Source organism: Tribolium castaneum, chromosome 1, assembly GCF_031307605.1.
Source record: "Tribolium castaneum strain GA2 chromosome 1, icTriCast1.1, whole genome shotgun sequence".
Classification (NCBI taxonomy): domain Eukaryota; kingdom Metazoa; phylum Arthropoda; class Insecta; order Coleoptera; family Tenebrionidae; genus Tribolium; species Tribolium castaneum.
The window spans coordinates 12,680,559-12,703,248 of record NC_087394.1 but is presented as its reverse complement, the minus strand read 5'-3'; the positions used below and the strand labels follow the sequence as shown (position 1 = coordinate 12,703,248).

At 30.3% G+C, this 22,690-nt stretch overlaps 2 protein-coding genes across 2 annotated transcripts in view; one reads left to right on the top strand and one right to left on the bottom strand.

Annotated features, from left to right (window-relative positions):
- LOC103312462 (cysteine-rich motor neuron 1 protein) overlaps positions 1-14,216 on the top strand; it is a 166,957-nt gene extending 152,741 nt beyond the window's left edge. The window contains exons 2-4 of the mRNA XM_064356335.1: positions 622-1,174; positions 5,348-5,913; positions 12,884-14,216. Coding sequence (XP_064212405.1) covers positions 622-1,174; positions 5,348-5,913; positions 12,884-13,134 — 1,370 coding nt within the window. The 3' untranslated portion in view covers positions 13,135-14,216. The remainder of the gene's footprint in view (positions 1-621; positions 1,175-5,347; positions 5,914-12,883) is intronic.
- A 4,898-nt stretch (positions 14,217-19,114) lies between these two features.
- Positions 19,115-20,839, bottom strand: LOC100141843 (ecotropic viral integration site 5 ortholog). The gene is made up of 7 exons (XM_008193120.3): positions 20,660-20,839; positions 20,376-20,612; positions 20,010-20,330; positions 19,818-19,961; positions 19,499-19,768; positions 19,371-19,451; positions 19,115-19,322 (listed from the first exon to the last, which is right to left on the bottom strand). Exons 1-7 carry the CDS (start codon positions 20,699-20,701, stop codon positions 19,248-19,250), a joined length of 1,170 nt encoding a protein of 389 aa, XP_008191342.2. The 5' UTR covers positions 20,702-20,839; the 3' UTR covers positions 19,115-19,247.
- Positions 20,840-22,690: the final 1,851 nt, after the last annotated feature.

The following is a 22,690-nucleotide window of genomic DNA, read 5'->3' as shown; positions in this document are numbered from 1 at the left end:
CTCAGGCATATTATTTAATTAAAATAAAGTTTTAAGTAATGAATAAGTTTAGTTGTTTAATAAAGCACTATGAAAAAAAAGTACGAAACATTTGTACTCACACGTGTCCATATCATCTTACAAATCGTCGGAGTTGTTCACTATACAATGTGTTTTTAAATGATTCGCATCTAGTTAACTTTGAAATTAGTCTACATGTAAAAAAAATTGTGCCGCTAGATGAGAATCACGTAAAAACACATTGTACATAGACTATGCAGTGTTTCACAAAACACTAGATTCAAAAAATAGACATTTAATCATTAAATTTTTGGAAACCCATGACAGTAGTTGTCAGACTAATCTTTGTTTGATTAATCGTCATATATTGGTGTTTTCAGAAACAATTTCCATGAATTCTATCAAAAACGTTGCAACTTTTTGAAGGGGTGAACAAACTAGAAAAGAAAATTTTTTTTTAATTTGTATTCGAGTTCGTACTGGAAAATGTATTATTGAGGCACAGTCCTGGTAAAATTACGTGAAACTATGTTTTGCACTATATGGAATTTTCTCTTATTTTTTTAAATTAAATTTTGCTCAATTTTGAATTCCGATATTGAATCCAACTTTTGTCCGCAGCGCTACACGCCGCTCCACCTATCGAAGCCTGCCCGCACGACAGCGTCCTCGTCGAAGACACCTGCAAGTGCAACTACGAGTCGTGCTCCAAACCCCCATGTCCTTACGAACTCACCATCGCCGTCAACGGAACGGACGTTCCCGGCACCTGCTGTCCGTCTTATAGCTGCGAGGGTTGCTCCAATGACACCCTCATCGACGGCAAATGCCCTTGCGCCCCCGACGCCACACTCGACTCCAAAAACGAGTGCAAGTGCGTCGACCCTCACAAAAAACTCCACAACGGGGAATGTATTTGCGACCAGGATTTGTGCGAGCTACCGCAGCTCTGCGACGTGAACTACGTCTCCGTCACGGAGCAGAACGGATGCTGCGTTACGACGAAGTGTATTAAGTGTCCTGACGACAGCTTCGCTACGAGTAATAAGAACGGGGAGATTGAGGATAAATGCGTGTGTTATCAGTGCCCGAATAAGGAGTGCGGGCCTTCGGAAAAAGTTGTGATAGTTCAACATGGAAAGGGGTTTCCGGGAAGTTGCTGTGATATGTATAGGTGGGTACAGTATTAAGTGGAATAAAATACTCGCTTTTGTGTAATTTTAAATAATAATATTTAATATTTTAAGACATTTTTCCCCTTTTCCCCGATGGTGGTCGGGTCCAGACAGGTACTCAGACCGATTACTACGAGTATGAGTTACTTCTATGCTAAGCTTGTCAAAAGTAAACAAGTAAAACTTGTCCAAAGGGTCTTCATTAAACAATTATGAACAACAGTCACTTGATAGTGCCATAACCATGTTTTTTGTTCTCTCAAAATATCTTCTTACTACAGTCACTTGATAGTGCCATAACCATGTTTTTTGTTCTCTCAAAATATCTTCTTACTACAATTTTTTTTTCTCATGTGTTATCCGTGTAGCAATTTTCTTGATATGTGCAGGCAACAAAGCTTGTCCAAAGGGCCTTTATCTGTAAAAAAACATGCAGCGACAGCCATTAGATTTAAGTCCTTACCATTTTGTTTGTATTTTCTCAAAACAAAATATTTTCACATTTTATTTTTTTTTTTAAGTATTGTCCCGTGGAGAAAACAAAGCTTGTTAAAAGGGCCTTTAGTGTACAAAAATGATGACCTGACAATAACACGTAAATCACTCACAAACAATACAATACAATTTCCCCCGGCGCATCCACCATTTTTTGAAGGTATCGTTTTTACGGTATTTTCCTTACAACCCGAAAACGCCACATTTTTAAAATTCGTAATGAACAAAATTAAAACCGAATAAATTTCCTACAAAACCATTTTTTTATTTTACTCTTAACTAGTACCCGAGATACTTATTGGTAAAATTTGCACGCCTTTAAAGATAACTTCTCTGTCTCGTGATGCCTAAATATGTATAAAGTATTGTATTTTTTAATAAATTTTAAAATATAAAATACGGCGCATCTCCCATTTAACAGTATCTAACATTCCAGTTAGTTTTTTGTTTTCTCCAGATATCTCTCCATTACAAATTTTATTTTATTCACAGGTGTTACCCGGTATAGCGATTTATTCCTGAGCTTTGCACAAAACAAAGCTTCTTAAAAGGCTTTTGACTGTAAAAAAATAATGAATCGACAGTCACTAGTTAGGACCTCAACGATTTTTTGTTTTTTCAAAATGGCTGCACACTACAAATTTTATTTTTCCTCAAAGTTTCTTCAGACCACAATTTTTATTATTTTTTTCTCATGTATTATCCGTATAGCAATTTTCTTGATATGTGCAGACAACAAAGCTTGTCCAAAGGGCCCTTAACTTTAAAAAAACATAAAGCGACAGCCATTAAATGTAAGTCCTTGTCATTTTATTTCTTTTCTCAAAAGAAAATATTCTTACATTTAATTTTTTTCTAAAGTGTTACCCCGTTTAGAAAACAAAAGTTTGTTAAAAGGGCCTTTAAGTGTAAAAAATGATAAACCGACAATAACAAGTGAATCACTCACAAACAAAATAATAAAACTTCGCTCGGCGCATCCACCATTTTTTGAAGGCACCGTTTTTACGGTATTTTTCTTACAACTCGTAAACGGTACGTTTTTAAAAATCGTAATGAACAAAATTAAAACCGAGTAACTTTCCTAGAAGACTTTATTTTTTATTTTACCCTTCACTAAGAGTTGAGATATTTATTGATAAAATTTGCACGCTTTTAAAGATAACTTTTCTGTCTTCTGTGTCTAAATATTGTTATAAAGTATTGTATTTTTAAGTGAAAATTAAAATATAAAATGCGGCGCATCCCCCATTTTACAGTATTTAACATTCCAGTTTGTGTTTTATTTTCTCCAGATTTCTCCACATTACAAATTTTATTTGTAATAAAAATCCACATGTGTTATCCGGTATAGCGATTTATTCCAGATTTTTGCAGAAAACAGCGTTTGTTAAAAGGCTTTTGACTGTAAAAAAATAGGGAACCGACAGTCACTAGTTAGGACCTTAACGATTTTTTGTTTTTTCAAAATGTTTTCACACTACAGTAATTTTTTTCTCGAGTGTTATTCCGTTTAGCAATTTTCCTGCTTTTTGTAGAAAACAAAGCTTGTCCAAAGGGTTTTCACTAAAAAAATATGAACCGCCAGTAACTTGATAGTGCCATAATGATTTTTTTTCCTCAAAGTATCTTCATACCACATTTTATTGTTTTTTTCTTATGTGTTATTATCCGTCTAGCAATTTTCCTGATGTGTGCAGACAACAAAGCTTGTCCAAAGGGCCTCTAACTGTAAAAAAAACATAAGGCCATTAGATGTAAGCCCTTACCGTTTTATTTTTGTGTTCTCAAAACAAAATATTTTCACGATAACTTTTCTGTCTCGTGTGCCTAAATATGTATAAAGTATTGTATTTTAAAGTGAAAATTAAGTTAAAAAATACGGCGCATCCCTCATTTTACAGTATTTAACATTCCAGTTAGTCTTTTGTTTACTCCAGATATCTCTACATTACAAATTTAAAAGACCTTTAAAAAATGATAAACCGACAATAATTCCCAAAGCAATAAAAATTTACCTGGCGCATCCACCATTTTTGGATGGGTCTGGTTACATAATTTTGCTTATAATTGAAAAACGGTACGAGTCACGATAAATATCGTAATAAACAAAGTGAAAGCCAGGTAGATTTCCTACAAGACGCTCTTTTTATTTTTTTGTTTCATAATCTTAAATAGTGCTTGACGTATTTATTGATAAAAATGGTACTCTTTAAAAAATAACTTTTTGTGCTGTGATGCTTAGGCAATGCGTATGTAGTATTGTATTTTTAAATGAATATTTATATAAAACCAGGTATGTCATTCTACTGTTTTTTTTTTTGTTTTTTTAAAACATCTTCACACTACAACTTTTATTTTAAAATCCCATGTAGCGATTTTTATGATTTTTGCAGAAAACAACGCATCTTTACGGTTTTTGAGTGTAAAAAAATTATGAAGCGATAGTCACCAGTTAAGACCTTAACGATTTTATGTTTTTTCAAAATGTCTTCACATTACACATTTTATTTTTTCTCTAGTGTTATTCCGTGTACTAATTTTCCTGCTTTTTGTAGAAAACAAAGCTTGTCCAAAGGGTCTTTGGCTATAAAAAAAAAAGATGAACGGATAGACAGTATTTGGAATCTTTGTTTTTTTTGTTTTCTTAAAATACCTACGTATCTTTACAATAAATTTTTTTTTCAAGTGTTATTCCTGTTCAAAGTACCTTCCCTGTTCAAAGTACCTTCAATTGTAAAATTTTATAAATCATTACGAAGCATTAGGAACGTCTTCACGATTTTTTTGTTTTCTTAAAATATCGTCACAACATCAGTACAAATTAAATTTTTTCCATAAGTAAGCATTTTTCTTGTATATTCTAGAAAACAAAGCTTGTCAAAAAGACCTTTAAAAAATTATAAACCGACAATAATACGCAAAGCAATAAAAATTTGCCTGGCGCATCCACCATTTTTGAAGGGGTCTGGTTACACAATTTTGCTTATAACTGAGAAACGGTACGAGTCACGGTAAATATCGTAATAAACAAAATTAAAGCCAAGTATACTTCCTTCAAGACGCTCTTTTTATTTTTTTTTTGTCTCGTAATCTTAAATAGTGCTTAATGTATTTATTCGTAAAACTGTACTCATCTTAGATACCTTTTTGTCCCGTGATACGTATATAGATAGTATTGTATTTTTAAATGAATATTTACATTTAAAACCCGGCGTGTCATTCTATATTTTTTTGTTTTTTCAAAACATCTTCACACTACAACTTTTATTTTAAAATCCCATGTAGCGAATTTTATGATTTTTGCAGAAAACACAACTTGTTAAAAGGGCTTGGGACTGTAAAAAAAATAATGAACCGACAGTCACTAATTACGGCTTACCGATATTTTTTTTGTTTTCTCAAAATGTCTTCACACAACAAAATTAATTTGTGGTTTTCCGTGTAGGGTTTTTCCTGCTTTTTGCAAAAAACTAAGGACCTTTAATCGACAGTCACAAGATAAGGTCCTTTTTTTTTGTTTTTCCTACTTAACCAACTGCGGAAATCGGAGTCAATTTTACACACACTGAAAATATTGCATTTTGCAGAAATAAGAATGAATGTGTAATAATTCCACTTGAATTGCTCAAGAGCACCATGAAAGTAATCGAATTACTTAACATGACTTGTTACAGGTGTGAGAAGGACGAGACGGAGAAGAAGTGTCTCGTGGACGGCGTATGGTATGGAGAAGGCGACATTTGGAACACAACAAACACACAAGTGTGTAAATGTCAGGATGGTCTTTCCTTCTGCTGGAACTCCAAAGACGAGGAGATTTTCCGACCTTGCCACAAAGAAGGCAAAATGTACAAACACGACGAGTCTTGGATGCTTGATAGTTGCACTAACTGTACTTGTTTGAATGGAGAAACTAAATGTATAGCACACACTTGCGAAGTGTCGCAAGGACATATCGACAAACCTGAATGCCAGGCGTTGAACTGCAGTAAGATTTGCGTGGATGGATATAAATTGAATAAGAGAGGTTGTCCGATTTGCAAATGCAATTCGTCGTATAAGTACGACGATATTTTGCACAAATATAATATCACTAAGAATGAATTGAGGGAGATTCTTGAGGATTATTTCGCACACAATCGAACTATTTCGACTTCGACGACGGTGGATCCGGTTGAGTCAGCGAGTGGTGACAGTTTAGAGGTTGATGAGCAGTTCACAACTCCTGTAACTGAATTAGGTAGGTATCTGCATTGTAGGTTTTCAGTATTAAATTAGCTTTTTAATCAAAAAAAAAAAAGAAAAAAAAGAAAATTTTTGGTAATTATTCGTGGGCTTGTCTTGCAATAGTACTACAGTGTAATTTTATTGGTCTAATATTTAAAAATATGAAATGCAGACTGGGAACATACGAAATCCAACCGAAGTTTTGCTCAAAATGAAACCAAGTCCGCAATACCAGACTTTTTTACAATTCTTCACTTGCTTTATTAATATACGGGGAGTACCAACTGTAGTTTTTTTTTAATTAATTGTCTTTGTAAATTACTGCCTAAATTGGCTTTTTAAACCAAAAAAAAAAAGAAAATAAAATTTTTGGTGATCATTCGTGGGCTTGTCTTGCAATAGTACCTACAGTTTAATTTTATTGGTCTTATATTTAAAAATATGAAATAACCTTGAACGTACGAAATCCAACTGAAATTTTGCTCAACATGGAAACAAATCCGAAATACCAGACTTTTTTACAATTCTGCACCTACTTTTAATTTTAATATACAGGGAGTACCAACTGTAGTTTTTTTATTGATCAATTGTCTTTGTAAATTACTGCCTAGATTGGCTTTTTAAACCAAAAAAAAAGAAAATAAAATTTTTGGTAATCATTCGTGGGCTTGTTTTAAAATAGTACCTACAGTTTAATTTTATTGGTCTTATATTTAAAAATATGAAATACAGACCTTGAACGTACGAAATCCAACCGAAATTTTGCTGAAAATAAAACCAAGTCAGAAATATCAGGCTTTTTTACAATTCTTCACTTACTTTTTTAATATACAGGGAGTACCGACTGTAGTATTTTTAATTAGTGTTTTTGTAAATTACTGCCTAATTTGGCTTTTTAAACCAAAAAAAAAGAAAATAAAATTTTTGGTGATCATTCGTGGGCTTGTCTTGCAATAGTACCTACAGTTTAATTTTATTGGTCTTATATTTAAAAATATGAAATAACCTTGAACGTACGAAATCCAACTGAAATTTTGCTCAAAATGGAAACAAATCCGAAATGCCAGACTTTTTTACAATTCTTCACCTACTTTTTTAATATACAGGAAGTACCACCTGTAGTTTTTTTTTAATTAATTGTCTTTGTAAATTACTGCCTAAATTGGCTTTTTAAACCAAAAAAAAATAAAATAAATAAAATTTTTGATGATCATTCGTGGGTTTGTCTTGCAATAGTACCTACAGTCTAATTTTATTGGTCTTATATTTAAAAATATTAAATACACACCTTGAACGTACGAAATCCAACCGAAATTTTGCACAAAGTAAAACCAAGTCAGAAATAGCAGACTTTTTTACAATTCTTCACCTACTTTTTTAATATACAGGGAGTACTAACTGTAGTTTTTTTAATTAATTGTCTTTGTAAATTACTGCCTAAATTGGCTTTTAAAACCAAAAAAATAAAATAAATTAAAGTTTTTGGTGATCATTCGTGGGCTTGTCTTGCAATAGTACCTACAGTTTAATTTTATTGGTTTTATATATAAAAATATGAAATACAGACCTTGAACATACGAAAGCCTACCAAAATTTTGCTCAAAATGAAACCAAGTCTGAAATACCAGTCTTTTTTACAATTCTTCACTTACTTTTTTAATATACAGGGAGTACCGACTGTAATTTTTTTTAATTAATTATCTTTATAAATTACTGCCCAAACTGGCTTTTTAACCCAAAAAAAAAGAAAATAAAATTTTTGGTGATCATTCGTGGGCTTGTCTTGCAATAGTACCTACAGTTTAATTTTATTGGTCTTATATTTAAAAATATGAAATAACCTTGAACGTACGAAATCCAACTGAAATTTTGCTCAAAATGGAAACAAATCCGAAATGCCAGACTTTTTTACAATTCTTCACCTACTTTTTTAATATACAGGAAGTACCACCTGTAGTTTTTTTTAATTAATTGTCTTTGTAAATTACTGCCTAAATTGGCTTTTTAAACCAAAAAAAAATAAAATAAATAAAATTTTTGATGATCATTCGTGGGTTTGTCTTGCAATAGTACCTACAGTCTAATTTTATTGGTCTTATATTTAAAAATATTAAATACACACCTTGAACGTACGAAATCCAACCGAAATTTTGCACAAAGTAAAACCAAGTCAGAAATAGCAGACTTTTTTACAATTCTTCACCTACTTTTTTAATATACAGGGAGTACTAACTGTAGTTTTTTTAATTAATTGTCTTTGTAAATTACTGCCTAAATTGGCTTTTAAAACCAAAAAAATAAAATAAATTAAAGTTTTTGGTGATCATTCGTGGGCTTGTCTTGCAATAGTACCTACAGTTTAATTTTATTGGTTTTATATATAAAAATATGAAATACAGACCTTGAACATACGAAAGCCTACCAAAATTTTGCTCAAAATGAAACCAAGTCTGAAATACCAGTCTTTTTTACAATTCTTCACTTACTTTTTTAATATACAGGGAGTACCGACTGTAATTTTTTTTAATTAATTATCTTTATAAATTACTGCCCAAACTGGCTTTTTAACCCAAAAAAAAGAAAATAAAATTTTTGGTGATCATTCGTGGGCTTGTCTTGCAATAGTACCTACAGTTTAATTTTATTGGTCTTATATTTAAAAATATGAAATACAGACTGTGAACATACGAAATCCAACCGAAGTTTTGCTCAAAATGAAACCAAGTCCATAATACCTGACTTTTTTACAATTCTTCACCTACTTTTGTATATACAGGGAATACCAAATGTAGTTTTTTTTAATTAATTGTCTTTGTAAATTACTACCTAAATTGGCTTTTTAAACCAAAAAAAAAAGAAAATAAAATTTTTGGTAATCATTCGTGGGCTTGTTTTAAAATAGTACCTACAGTTTAATTTTATTGGTCTTATATTTAAAAATATGAAATACAGACCTTGAACGTACGAAATCCAACCGAAATTTTGCTCAAAATGAAACCAAGTCTGAAATACCAGACTTTTTACAATTCTTCACCTACTTTTTTATATACAGGGAGTACCAACTGTAGTTTTTTTATTAATCAATTGTCTTTGTAAATTACTGCCTAGATTGGCTTTTTAAACCAAAAAAAAAAGAAAATAAAGTTTTTGGTAATCATTCGTGGGCTTGTTTTAAAATAGTACCTACAGTTTAATTTTATTGGTCTTATATTTAAAAATATGAAATACAGACCTTGAACGTACGAAATCCAACCGAAATTTTGCTCAAAATGAAACCAAGTCTGAAATACCAGACTTTTTACAATTCTTCACTTACTTTTTTATATACAGGGAGTACCAACTGTAGTTTTTTTATTAATCAATTGTCTTTGTAAATTACTGCCTAGATTGGCTTTTTAAACCAAAAAAAAAAGAAAATAAAATTTTTGGTAATCATTCGTGGGCTTGTTTTAAAATAGTACCTACAGTTTAATTTTATTGGTCTTATATTTAAAAATATGAAATACAGACCTTGAACGTACGAAATTCAACCGAAATTTTGCTCAAAATGAAACCAAGTCTGAAATACCAGACTTTTTACAATTCTTCACCTACTTTTTTATATACAGGGAGTACCAACTGTAGTTTTTTTATTAATCAATTGTCTTTGTAAATTACTGCCTAGATTGGCTTTTTAAACCAAAAAAAAAGAAAATAAAGTTTTTGGTAATCATTCGTGGGCTTGTTTTAAAATAGTACCTACAGTTTAATTTTATTGGTCTTATATTTAAAAATATGAAATACAGACCTTGAACGTACGAAATCCAACCGAAATTTTGCTCAAAATGAAACCAAGTCTGAAATACCAGACTTTTTACAATTCTTCACCTACTTTTTTATATACAGGGAGTACCAACTGTAGTTTTTTTATTAATCAATTGTCTTTGTAAATTACTGCCTAGATTGGCTTTTTAATCCAAAAAAAAAAGAAAATAAAGTTTTTGGTAATCATTCGTGGGCTTGTTTTAAAATAGTACCTACAGTTTAATTTTATTGGTCTTATATTTAAAAATATGAAATACAGACCTTGAACGTACGAAATCCAACCGAAATTTTGCTCAAAATGAAACCAAGTCTGAAATACCAGACTTTTTACAATTCTTCACTTACTTTTTTATATACAGGGAGTACCAACTGTAGTTTTTTTATTAATCAATTGTCTTTGTAAATTACTGCCTAGATTGGCTTTTTAAACCAAAAAAAAAAGAAAATAAAATTTTTGGTAATCATTCGTGGGCTTGTTTTAAAATAGTACCTACAGTTTAATTTTATTGGTCTTATATTTAAAAATATGAAATACAGACCTTGAACGTACGAAATTCAACCGAAATTTTGCTCAAAATGAAACCAAGTCTGAAATACCAGACTTTTTACAATTCTTCACCTACTTTTTTATATACAGGGAGTACCAACTGTAGTTTTTTTATTAATCAATTGTCTTTGTAAATTACTGCCTAGATTGGCTTTTTAAACCAAAAAAAAAGAAAATAAAGTTTTTGGTAATCATTCGTGGGCTTGTTTTAAAATAGTACCTACAGTTTAATTTTATTGGTCTTATATTTAAAAATATGAAATACAGACCTTGAACGTACGAAATCCAACCGAAATTTTGCTGAAAATAAAACCAAGTCAGAAATAGCAGACTTTTTTACAATTCTTCACCTACTTTTTTAATATACAGTGAGCACCGACTAGTTTTTTTTTATTAATTGTCTTTGTAAATTGCTGCCCTAACTCTAGGAGGAGAAACTCATCAACGAATAATACAGAATATACTTTTAACCTTCAGTTCTAAACACTTCAGGCCTAGTTTGTGGAAAAGCAACAAAAAAAATGAAATCTAAACTTAAACCACCTCCCGAGGTTGATGTTTTCAACTACGTTTTGGAGGTGAAATAGGTCACAAACATTTGAATTTCTGTGTAAAACAAGACCCTACTAAAAAAATTAGACCGAAAAGGTTGCACTAATTCATAAAAATATGACAAAATCAGAGCATCACCACTTTCTAATCTGACAGAACATGAATACCAAACACTTGATTTTTGTGCAAAAAAATCTGCTATTGATATTTGAGTATAATGATGCCATTTTAATTTTTTTTATGACCGCCAACATTTTTTTCTGTTTTTGATAGTACCCTGTCTTTCTTGTAAATATGAAAAAAGAAGTAAGTAAATACATATCAAAGTGGTAACTAACTAGAAATTTCTACTAAAAAAATGATGAAATACAATCACTCATAAAATAAAACAAGTGCAGAAGGATAAAGCACTTACGAATTATAGGTAACTTTTTTGAATTAGTATTTCATTTTATTTTTAATTTTGTGATATTTTTTTATATTTAGCCAAAAGATTGAAGATGGTTTTACAAAAAGAAAATCGACCTATTCAAGGATTTTTTTGAAAAATCAGTCATAAAAAATATATAAAATTTAAGCGTTACTTTAAACTCACCCCGTAGTAGAATGGAAAATGGAGGAGAATACACTCTATTATAGGCTCTTAAAATAACTACAACAATATTCGCTAATTTATTTATTTATTCTGTAATACAGTTTTATATTAACTACAATAAATAGCGGTCTATTCCTTTTTAAATATACGATTTTTTTCTCGAAGCTTTGTAATTAAATTAATAGTTTTTCTTAACTGGCCAGTATTTTGCTGAGGTATAACTTTTCTATTTCGGTTAATTTAGAGACGATTTCAGCAATGACACTAAATACTGAAAAGTATAATTGTTTCGGACGATTTCAGAATTTTTTTTGTGTATTTCCAAGATAGTAACTGTTTTATGAGTGGCAAATAGCTTAGATTAAATTTTGTTGTAATTTTTATAAAATTTCAGTTTATGTGGATGTAAAAATGATGACTGTATGTACAATGTCGAGCAAAAAATTTCGGACACTTTTGTCATTTCATTGTCAAAATGGATAGGCAATTACATTTATTTATCTCGACAAGATGTCAAAGGTGCCCGAAATTTTTTGCTCGCCACTGTATTTTATGATTATAAAAAATTATTTATGATGCTGGTTCTACAGTTAGTTTATAGTCTCTTCGGTCCTAAAAGAAATAAACAAAGAATATTTACTTTTTGCTCCGGGACACACTGCTCATTAGTGTTTGAAAACATAAAGAAATTATAAAGTAGCCAAATTTATTTCAATACCTTACGGACATGGTTAAAGTTAAGCAAATGGTTTAAAAGATGAAATACTGGAGAATTAAATGTATGTACTTCTTTAAGAGCACATGACCCAGTGATATTAAATTTATTTCATTTTTCAATTACATATCTATTATTGAGTAAGCTAACCTTATAATTGTTAATGTTTTTAGGAGTACAATTTAAAGGGCTTTTAGATGCAGAAATAAAAAATAGGGTGATCCATTAATCCATTGTGACAACATTGTCTCACAGTCATGAGCGCAAAAGAATTTGATCAACAATAAAAATAAATTATTTTTGAAACGGTTTCCTAGGAAATAATTCCCAGAGTTTTTTGCTGAATTTTAATTTTTTTAAACTAAAAAACCTGCTAAAGTCTGATAGTATATTTAAAAATAATTATTCATCGTTTTATTAGGGAATGGTTACTTAGTATGAAACATATAAATATTAAAAAATGATGGAAAACGAAGAAGATAACAAAATAAGTTTGTAGCTCCAGATTTTTCTTTTTCAAGATTTTTCTCGTGATCTACACATGCTTCTCAACAACGTACCACTGAGTTGGTGCGCCAGTATTTGAGCACCCTGTATGTTTTTGCTTTAATTAAATAATAACAAAAGATTATTAAAACTCAAAAAAACAAAAAACCAAAATCTCTCATTTGAATGTAGTCACTTTTTCAATTTTCTAAACATTTAAACATAACAGTACCAAGCTACCTTTCGGTATTTAAATTTATTTATTTAATTTTCTTTTTTTACAGATGAAAACTCCCAACTAGTTACATGGATTGTGCCAACAATAATTTTGGCGCTATTGGTGGGAACGCTGGTAATACTTGGATTTCGTTGGTGGTGTTGTTCGAAGAAAGGAAGAAAAGAAACGAAAACAGCCCGATCTACCACTTACGAGCGAATAAAATTAACGAAACCTACGATGTTTAACAACAACTATATCGGCAATAATAACAAAGACGAACAGAATAATGTGAAAAATATTAAAGGTAGTGTGTGAACAGTGGCTTTAATCGTTATTTATCGTTTCCTTTAATATTTAATTGTGATAATTTTTGCAACAAGACTTTGTTGTGTAGATGAAAATAACTGAAGTATTTTAAGTTGGTATTTCTGATAAAATCATATGCATCTACGTGTAGCTCTATTTATTACTAGTTTGTATTAGTGCTCATTTAAAACGATTGTTTCCGTTTCATTTTGTCACAGTTTTGTGGATTTGTAAAAGAACTGATTATTGTATGGATTATACATGAAATTGATTGTTTCTTGCCGCCATACATTGGAAAAACTTGGTAGAAATTACCACAAGTTAAGTAGGTGTAGGTAGAGCTGAATCTGTGATTTTATAAAAAAAAATAGGTTGTCTTTTTCCATTTTCTCTAACATTGCAAAATTTTGTTACATCGTTTTGTTATCTATTGATTTGTTAAATTTGCATTTAACTTATGTGCAGCTAAACTGTAATTTCCAATGGATGGCATCTACAGTTCGGTGTTAACGGTTTTAAAAATAATGATGTACAGAATTTCAATTTTTTAAATCTACGACTACAGTTGGATTGTTATAAAATTAGAAATTTTATGTAACATAAATTTAAGTTGTAAGTAATATTGTTCCTATATTTAAGAAATAAGAATATTTTTCTAGGTAATTTATTTTCGTAGCAAAATTTATTTTTCAGTATTTTGAAAGTATTTTTGTAAAGTATTTTAATATTTACTTTTTATGTACGATAGAGTCGGTTATAGGAAGTGCTGAGGATGGAAAAATAATGTTTCATGATGACAAAATTTTAATCGTTAGACTTTAATTGTAGTTCCTTTGTTACTTTTAGTATAACTCAATGCAATATGTATATTTAATGTGGTAGGGATAGCTTGAAATGCTCTTCACACACAAACACAACGAATTCGTGTGTAACACATACGCCTAAATGTACCTATTTAATTTTTTGTTACTAGAATTGCTATTAATTAGGCCTAACTTTTACGTTAAATAATATTTTATTTATACCTATTTTTAAACCATGTAAATTATTATTATGTATAAAGTTCCAATAAAAATCTACCTTTTTCTGTTGACATGTCTTTTATTTTTTAAAAATTAGCTCATCACAGGAAATAAAGCAATAAATCAATGTCCTATTGAATTTTTGCTTAAAAAAGTTTAAGACAGTTTTGAACTTTCTTATGCATGTAATAATTAAATCTAGCGGTAGCTTCTAGTAACACCTTGTAATAGTAGAAAGTGTAACGAAAAGATGACAAAACAAATTCAGCAAAATAAAAATAAACGAAAGAATTTTATAACAAAGATGACAAACTTCCAAAATTTTTACATCTGCTTAAAGTATTTTTTATTTTTATTTATTTAAAGAAATAATAATTATTTTGATTATTAATTTAATAATTATTTTTTACTCTAAACTTAAGTCCGACACAAAAAAAATTTAAACATAGTTAGTTGATTGATTCAAACTTAGCTAAATACGGAATCTTATTTCATTTTGTATACAGGGTGTCCCAAAATTGGCGGAACAGATTAGCAGGGAGGTGTGGCCTATGGTCCAGAAACATCAAAAAAAATATTTAAAAAAATCCATCTTTCTTAGTTTTTAAGATATTCGCTCGTTTTTAATAGAAAATTTGGCAATATTGCATAAAGGTGACCTCTTAAGTTCATGGAAACAAGATCCACGTGCCCCAACAATAATGCAATAATAAAAACTATGGAAACCATATAATAGCGACAATAAAAACCAGACTTCACAAGTCACAAAATCGTTTCAAAACGTCAATGTAAATATGACAGTTTAATGGTAAATTGAAAATCCGTCTTAATACAGCTCTGCCACAGTCCTACGACGCTTTTGGTTCTTGTGGTAACAATGGTGGAAATCATGCAACTTTGGCCTGGTACGGTAAGACCAGAGCAGACGGTTTTAATAAGTGGTTTCTACATCCGGTTTGAATCTTTGGGCATTTATGCTGACAAAATAAAAAAAAATAGCAAACATTTTTGTTTACAGGCATCAACGCATTAACCGACTACAAACAAAAAGGTAAGGCACAACTCAAAACTCGGAATTTATTACTTAATTTCATTGTCATAAGCATTGTTAGTGGCAATGTTGCCGCATATTTTTTCAGGTAAAATGGTCAAAAAATAAATAGTTGTAAAAACTACAGACAATACCGTAAAAAGCTGTAACTTGGAATATAACTTTTTTATTTATTTCTCTAACAAACCGCATTTAAAAAATACATGAAATTTTTGTAGGTACTGAACTAAGTGAGGTCAAATGTTTCAACTTGAAACCTCCATTACAGCTTAAATAAAAGAGATAGAATTTTTTTAACATTTTTTCTATGATCTCTAAACAGTACCTATTACTGTACCACATATCTGTTCCGCCAATTTTGGGACAGCCTGTAGAGCTTCAAATTAATGAACAAAGTTGGAGATTAGTTTAAACTCTTCGACGATTTTATGGCTTATTTTTGACAATAAAATAATTATGTTTCTGCACTGAAAACTTGACAATAAAAAGGAATTGTTATTTTTGCGTTTTGGCCCATTTAAGCAATTTTACAGCTCGGCTTCATTAGGTAAGAACACTCCAACAAAAACGTGTTTAAAAGCTTCAAAAAGAAAGGAGAGATACTTCCTTTTCTCAAAAGTTCAAAAAAACAAAATTGACCGAAATTTCGATCACCAAATTTGGAGAAAAAATTAGTGTACCTATTAACCTCTCTAAAAAAGCAAAATTATATTTTTTTTATTTGATATGGATAAATTTTCTCTAATTTTTCCGTTTCGGCGTAAAAAATTTGCTAGATACACAAAAAAGGCAAAAATTATGTAATTTTCAACTTAATATGTTGTTTTAACCACATGTTAATACATAAAATTTTAACTCAGAAACAGACCTCGACATTTGACCAAAGCTAAATGGAGAAAAATTACAAAAATTAACTTAATTTTTTTTATTTTTAGGTGTTTTGATAATTTCTTTCTAAATAATGATAATGATAATGATAATGTTTTATTGATGTTATAAATACAAAGTATCTTACATACGTCACCAAGAAAAGAAAAGAAAACAAGAAAATACACTTTAACCGTTTACAAAAGCAGATAATAATAATTATATAAGAAAACTTAGTTAAGATGACATTTTACAAAAATAATTACTGAATTCATCAACAGAGTAAAATGCCTCTTGTAGCAGGAAAGATTTAACACAGTTTTTAAAAGCCTTGAACTCGAGGTTTTTATAGGTGTCAGGTAACATGTTAAATAATTTAATACAGTAATAACTTGTGCTGTTTCTAGTACGTGATAATCGCAGAAAATTTGGTCTGAGTAAATGCCGGAATCTGGTGGAGTATGTATGATCAAACGAATCATATTTGTTTAAGTTTTGATGAGTATATAGAAGACATTGCAAAATATAAGTGCAGGGAACCGTTAAAATTTTGAAGTTTCTGAAATATTGACGACAGTCACTCTGATAGTGACAGCCAGCAATAATTCTGATACATTTTCTTTGTATTTTGAATAATTTAGCTGTATGTGGCGAATGACCCCAAGCAAGGATGGCATATGAAAGAACACTGTGAAATATGGCATGATAAACTGATAATAAAGTTTTAGTCGATAAGGTAGATACCAACTGCCTAAACAAGAACAATTTTTTAGAAAGTTTAGTAACTAAGTAGTCGCAATGAGTTTCCCAAGTCAATAAAATAATCCCGACTGATTCGGTAGTTTTTCATTCAATTTCAGGTGATTGTTTCGAAAAATACTAAGGTAACTTAGTCAAAATAAGGCCTACTGAATATTTGAGATTTTTTATATTTTTTTGAACTATGCAAAAGTTTGGGTTTATAATATAACTTATAATTTCGATGGCTTAGAATGCAAACTTTCTAACTTCAAGTTTGGTCGAATTTTATATTTTAATTTCTAAAAGTATTTAAAAAATTAAAAAAAAAATTGACCGCTGAAAATTGCATAGCACGTAAACCGCCTTACGCCACGTGAGGCGTATTTCAACATGCAAATACGCTAACTCCAATTTCTCAAATTAATAAGCACGGAGTTTTGATTTGATTTGATTTTGGTTTGATAAAATTTTTGTTTGAAAATACGAGTAATAATTCTACAACAATTTTTTAAGGTGACTGATTTACGAGGTCTTCAGTTATCTGCCATCTTTTCAAGTTAAGATCTACAAAAAAATGGAGACTCCTGCCTCAGAAATGTAACAAAAGCGTGTTGGCGATAGATTTTTCTCAACTAGAAAATTTGTATTCTTGGAGACACAAGATAACGAAAAAAAAATTAATTCAATAAATGATGTAATAAAAGCATCTAACTCCAACATCAAATTAATTTATATGGGCCGGTTTATAGAAAGCTTTGTTAAAATTTGATTCGTTGTTAAAAGTTAACAACGCGAATGGACCAATTACATTTGTTCAATTTAATCACGTGATCAGTTAATCAAGCATTTAATTTTGAATTAAATTAATGACGCTTCTATAAACCGGTCCTAAATGTGCAAAACATCTGACTCCACAATTTATAAAAAATAATGAGAAAACTAAATATTTATTAATACTACAGTATTATTTCTCATTTTTCTCATTATCAAATCATTACATAACATTTTCAAAATAATTACTCTATGAACATATTAATTTTTTCCGTCTCCTGTACAATTAACTACTAGAGAGTTAGGCGGTTTGCAGTCTAATCCATCGATTTGAACTTTTATTTAGCAATTTGTACCACAAAAAAGCCTCTCTTCAATTTTAATATTTTTATATTAAATTGAGACCCTCCCTATCCCCAAACAAGACACACTATTGACCTTAAATAAGACCCCTATTTAAATCTGGGACAAAGTTTTTTCAGTAATTATATTTAGATTAGATTAAGCAAATTAAAAATTTATTTAATTTTAATTTAAATTTTAAGAAATTAAATATTTATTTTATTTATTAAAAATTTTTAATAATCACGAAAAACAACAGAAAAATTACAAAAGAATCAAAGCAACTTCAAAAAATGAACTTAAGATTATTTATGAACTATTTTTTCTTATCCTCCTCACTTACAATCTGGACAAATAAAGTCATCAATGTCGTATTCAGTTAAACCGGACATATTCTAACCTCATATGCTTCTTCTCCTTTTCACAACAAATGTGACAATACCATCTTTCTTGGTTAGTGATTTTTTTCTTTTTTGTTTGCATCTTTTTTTTTTGTCCTTTAGTGACTGACTTTTTATTATTATTTTTTTACAAAAATAAGTTTTTGGTTACTTTCATGCCTGATAATTCAAAGACATTTTTCTGTTTAAAGTTTTTTATTGTTACCAACGTACCACTGAGTTGGTGCGCCAGTTTTTGAGCACCCTGTATAATCTCTGAAGAAGAAAATATCTGGTATCACATACGGATTATAGAGATAGATCCGTGTTGCTTTAAATCCAGCAGCTACATTGAATGGTGTTGGCAGCTTTTATCCAAACTTCCAGCATTCAGGGTGTCTTTTTAAGAATAGTTTCCATCATTTTGGGCTCCTGCTGGGCTCATTTTCTTTCCATATTGACCTAAAAATTAAATGTTTAATACAATTATGCCAATAAATCAGTGAAACAGTAAGAGAAGTTGATGCTTCAAATAAGCCCCATGGACTTTATTTGATGTTGGCAGGTTGGACTTAAAGAACACATTATCTTGCTATTATTGAGCGAGTTTTGTCTGAAATGTGCTGTGCTGAAAAAAAAAGACAAAAATGTGATAATTTTTGGTTTGAATTGATGATTTTTCATTCTCTTCTAACGAAATCTCTGGAAAATACTACGATAAATAAATGAATAAATGATTCCCTGCTTGAAAGCTGGTTATTACTTAAAAGTAAGTAACAGAAAACAGGAGTGGAGGTGAAGGACCCTTTTATATCTTATTTTTTATTATTTATTTAGTCAATCGTACGTTTATACAAAAAATACAAAAATCAATTACTGTTAAGGCAAGATAGTAGAATTTGGCCATAAAACATTCAGCACATTTCAAAAACATCAACACAATCAAATTCAAGGAGACAAATCATTTTCCGTAATAATCGCTGATTCACGCCATTCTTCTTCCTCTGCATTTAACTGTTTAATCTGAAACAAAAACCATAACACCTGGTGTCAAATTACCAAAGAACTCACTCTTTGTTCTAAAATACGAATTTTTTCCTCAAGGCCTTGAATAGTCGTTAACTCCTTTTGTTTCAATTCCTTTGTAATACTCTAAAATAATTTTTTTCAATAATTTGCTCCACTTAAATAATTGCTACCTGTCTTCGGTCCGATATCTCGCCAAGTTTACTAGACAGATCATCAATGTTTTGCTTCTTCTCGCTACAACTATTACGTATTATGTGTACTTTTTCAGACGCACTGTGCTCTAAATGTTCACATTGTCTCCTCCGTTCCAGAGTTATGCTCTCAATACTTTGGTATTTTGTCTTCACACTGTCTAATTTTTCTTGCAGTTTGCGACGTTCTTCGTCTTTGAACTTTATGTGTTTGCTCAAAACATCGATTTTAGCTTGCAAATCGGGAATCTGATAAAATAAAATCAGTAAATTGCCATTAACAAAAAAATCGGCGTACTTTATTTTGAAGAAACGATTTTTCTTTTTCCAATTCTTTTATTTCTTTTTCTATCTCTTTAGTGTCTTTCTTTTCATCATCGGTCACCCATTTTGCCCCTCTTGCAAATAATTTGATCCTACCTTCAGGCTTCAAATGGCATTCCTAACACAACCAACAAGAGATAAAAATGTAATAAAAATTACAACCAACCGTTTTATGGGCAACAATTTCGGCTTTAATTTTCGCCAAATGTTTTCTAATCTCTGCAAATTCGACCGAATATTGCGTCTCTAATATTTTAGCAGTCATTAGTTCCTCCTGAAGCCGTGCAATAGTTTCCGGCTTTGTCTTAGTTAACATTTCTTTATCTTTTTCCAATTCATCTCTAACTTGTCTCAATTCTCGGATTAGAGCCCAATCTTCGGCCGCCGCTAATCGCGCTTGAACTAATTCCTCCTGTAAACACTTTATCATCTCATTCTTTACGTCCAGAACCTCACTCATCGATTTGCTCTCACTCAGAGATAATTTCTACAAAAATGAGTTAGTTTCCTTCAATTGATCACTATTAACTACCGAATTTTCCAATACTGAAGACAGTGCAACAATTTTCTCGTTGGCAACTGCCAATTCGTGCATTTTTTCGTCTTGTAATAGCTTCAAATTATTGAATTCGTTCTCTAGATCGGCTTTAGTTTCATTACGTTTCTCCCGAGTCACCTGACTTGAGAGGATTTGTTCGGCTAGCATCTTGCATTCGCTGTCCAAGTAATCGCACTTTTCTTTCAGATACAAATTACGAAAAACAGCGCGCTAAAAATTGTGATTTGTATAAATTTGCAAAAAAAGTGTTTACCTACCAGTAGTTCTACTTTTTGGTCGTGCACTTTATTGACAAACATTTTTATTTAACCATTGCAACAGTACCTTATCTCAATAAACGCCATTACGCTTATCAGGTATTTGAAACAGGTGGTTTATGACGCAATTGTATGAATCATCAATAAAACGAGATTCAAAATCACTCAGTTATTTCTTTTAGAAATTTTAACTCGAGGAGTGACGTTGAAGGCGCTTCCAGCGCCTATGAAAGATTTTTAACATTAAACAAAAAAAAATATGAACAATTGTTTAAGTAGTCGATAAGTGCAAATTTCAGCTGATAATAACTTTTTTTGGTTATTATCTTTAGGCAAATGAAATTTATAGGGCTCTGTTAAAATTTAATTCGTTGTTAAAAGTTAACAACCCGAATTGACGACCAACCACATTGCTTCAATTTGGTCACGTGATCAGTTAATCACGCATTTAATTGCGTGTTAAATTAATGACGCTTCTATAAACCGTTCCTATGTTTTTAGATAGAGAATTTAATAATCTATGAGAAGCAAAAACAAAAGATAGGGTGTTCCAATAAACTCTTTCAAGTTATTTAACTTTTAACATACTTTTTAATTTTTCAACGCCCCTAATCGCAGTGTGCTGAACAATTGGCACAGATTTAACCTTGAATTTTTTATTTTAAAATGGTGGAAGTCCTATCTTTTTAGGATTCTTCGTTTGGGTGTAATAAATTTTTAAATAAAATGTGTTTTCGTCAAAAAAATCTAATTATTTTAAAAAGTAACCAGAATCATGTGTCTTAAAAGCTACGTAGATTTAAAAAAAACATAACTTTAGTGTTTTTTTAATACTGAGACTCCGGTATAATATTCCGCAATATTTTTAAAGCATCTAGTATATGATATAAAAAAGTCTGTTTTTTTTCTACTGCTATTATTAGATGCGCTCTGAACTGCTACAAATATGAGCAAAATTTTAAAATATGGAAAAAAAGGGATAAACCTTCTTACTTCAGAACAAGTTTTGACCAACTTTTATCACGAATTCTGCCTTTTGTGTCCACAACACTTAGGTATTGGTGGTAGCGTTTTACCACATTTTTGAAAATTTTGAAGATTTTGCGTAATTTACAAAATAATTCCAAAAATCACTAATAAATAATGTCGAATATGGTAGTAGTTTTGTCTAACTCAAAAAAATGCTGAAACTCTTCGAAAAGATAAAATTTTAACTAAAATATGCTTAAAGTTAAAAAAACTCCATTTTGCGCCAGAATTTCTCAAACCAAACAAACAATTAGGTAGTTAGATCATCGTTTTAGCAAAGGTTTTATAACGAAAAATACAATTATTTCGAGGAATTTCTTAAAATGGAAGCTGAAAGACCACAAACTGATGTTAAAATTTGTATTATTGTTGTCTTTATGAGCCCCTAAGTAGGTACTTTTTTGAGGTAAAAATTTATTTCGAGAAGTTTAACCGAACTGATCGAAAAATCTTAATTCGTCAGGTTTAAGAACGTTTTTTACCCTGAAGAGGAGCTAAATCTGCTAAATAAACATGGAGTTAATTTTGCCTTTTTCGAAGGCATTACGAAGTAAATCAGACGTACCGGTATGTATGCTTTTGATTTCCAACACTGATTTTTTTAATTTTATTTAATGCATGTCTTCAATGTGGGAAAAATTAAATGTAACGCATTAATTAGAAGTGATTTGAAATTTTGTACCCAATAAATATGATAGATTTGTGATTTAAACATGTGTTAAATTTTAATATTTTTAATTAATTTTTAAAAAAGTTACAGAATAGGCCTTACTGTCAATTATTATTTGTTAAATAATACAGCATCAGGTACTTTTTGACTTTCCAGCATGAGTTTTTCGTTTTGAAACATGATTATCAAAAAATTAACTTACGTGTAGAAGCAGTCAGACCTTTTAATAGAACCACATATAAATGGCAGTGGTACAAAATTATTGAGAAAATATGAAAATTTATTTGGAATATTTCATTTTTTACACGTGAAATATAATAGCAGTTTATTGC

Excerpts from the sequence above, each read along its gene's own strand:
- LOC100141843 (XM_008193120.3), bottom strand. The coding sequence starts at position 20,701 with ATGTTTGTCAATAAAGTGCACGACCAAAAAGTAGAACTACTG. Across the intron at positions 20,331-20,375 it reads CTTCAGTATTGGAAAATTCG|AAATTATCTCTGAGTGAGAG; the intron begins GTAGTTAATAGT and ends TCATTTTTGTAG. Across the intron at positions 19,323-19,370 it reads TTCGTATTTTAGAACAAAGA|ATTAAACAGTTAAATGCAGA; the intron begins GTGAGTTCTTTG and ends TTTTTGTTTCAG.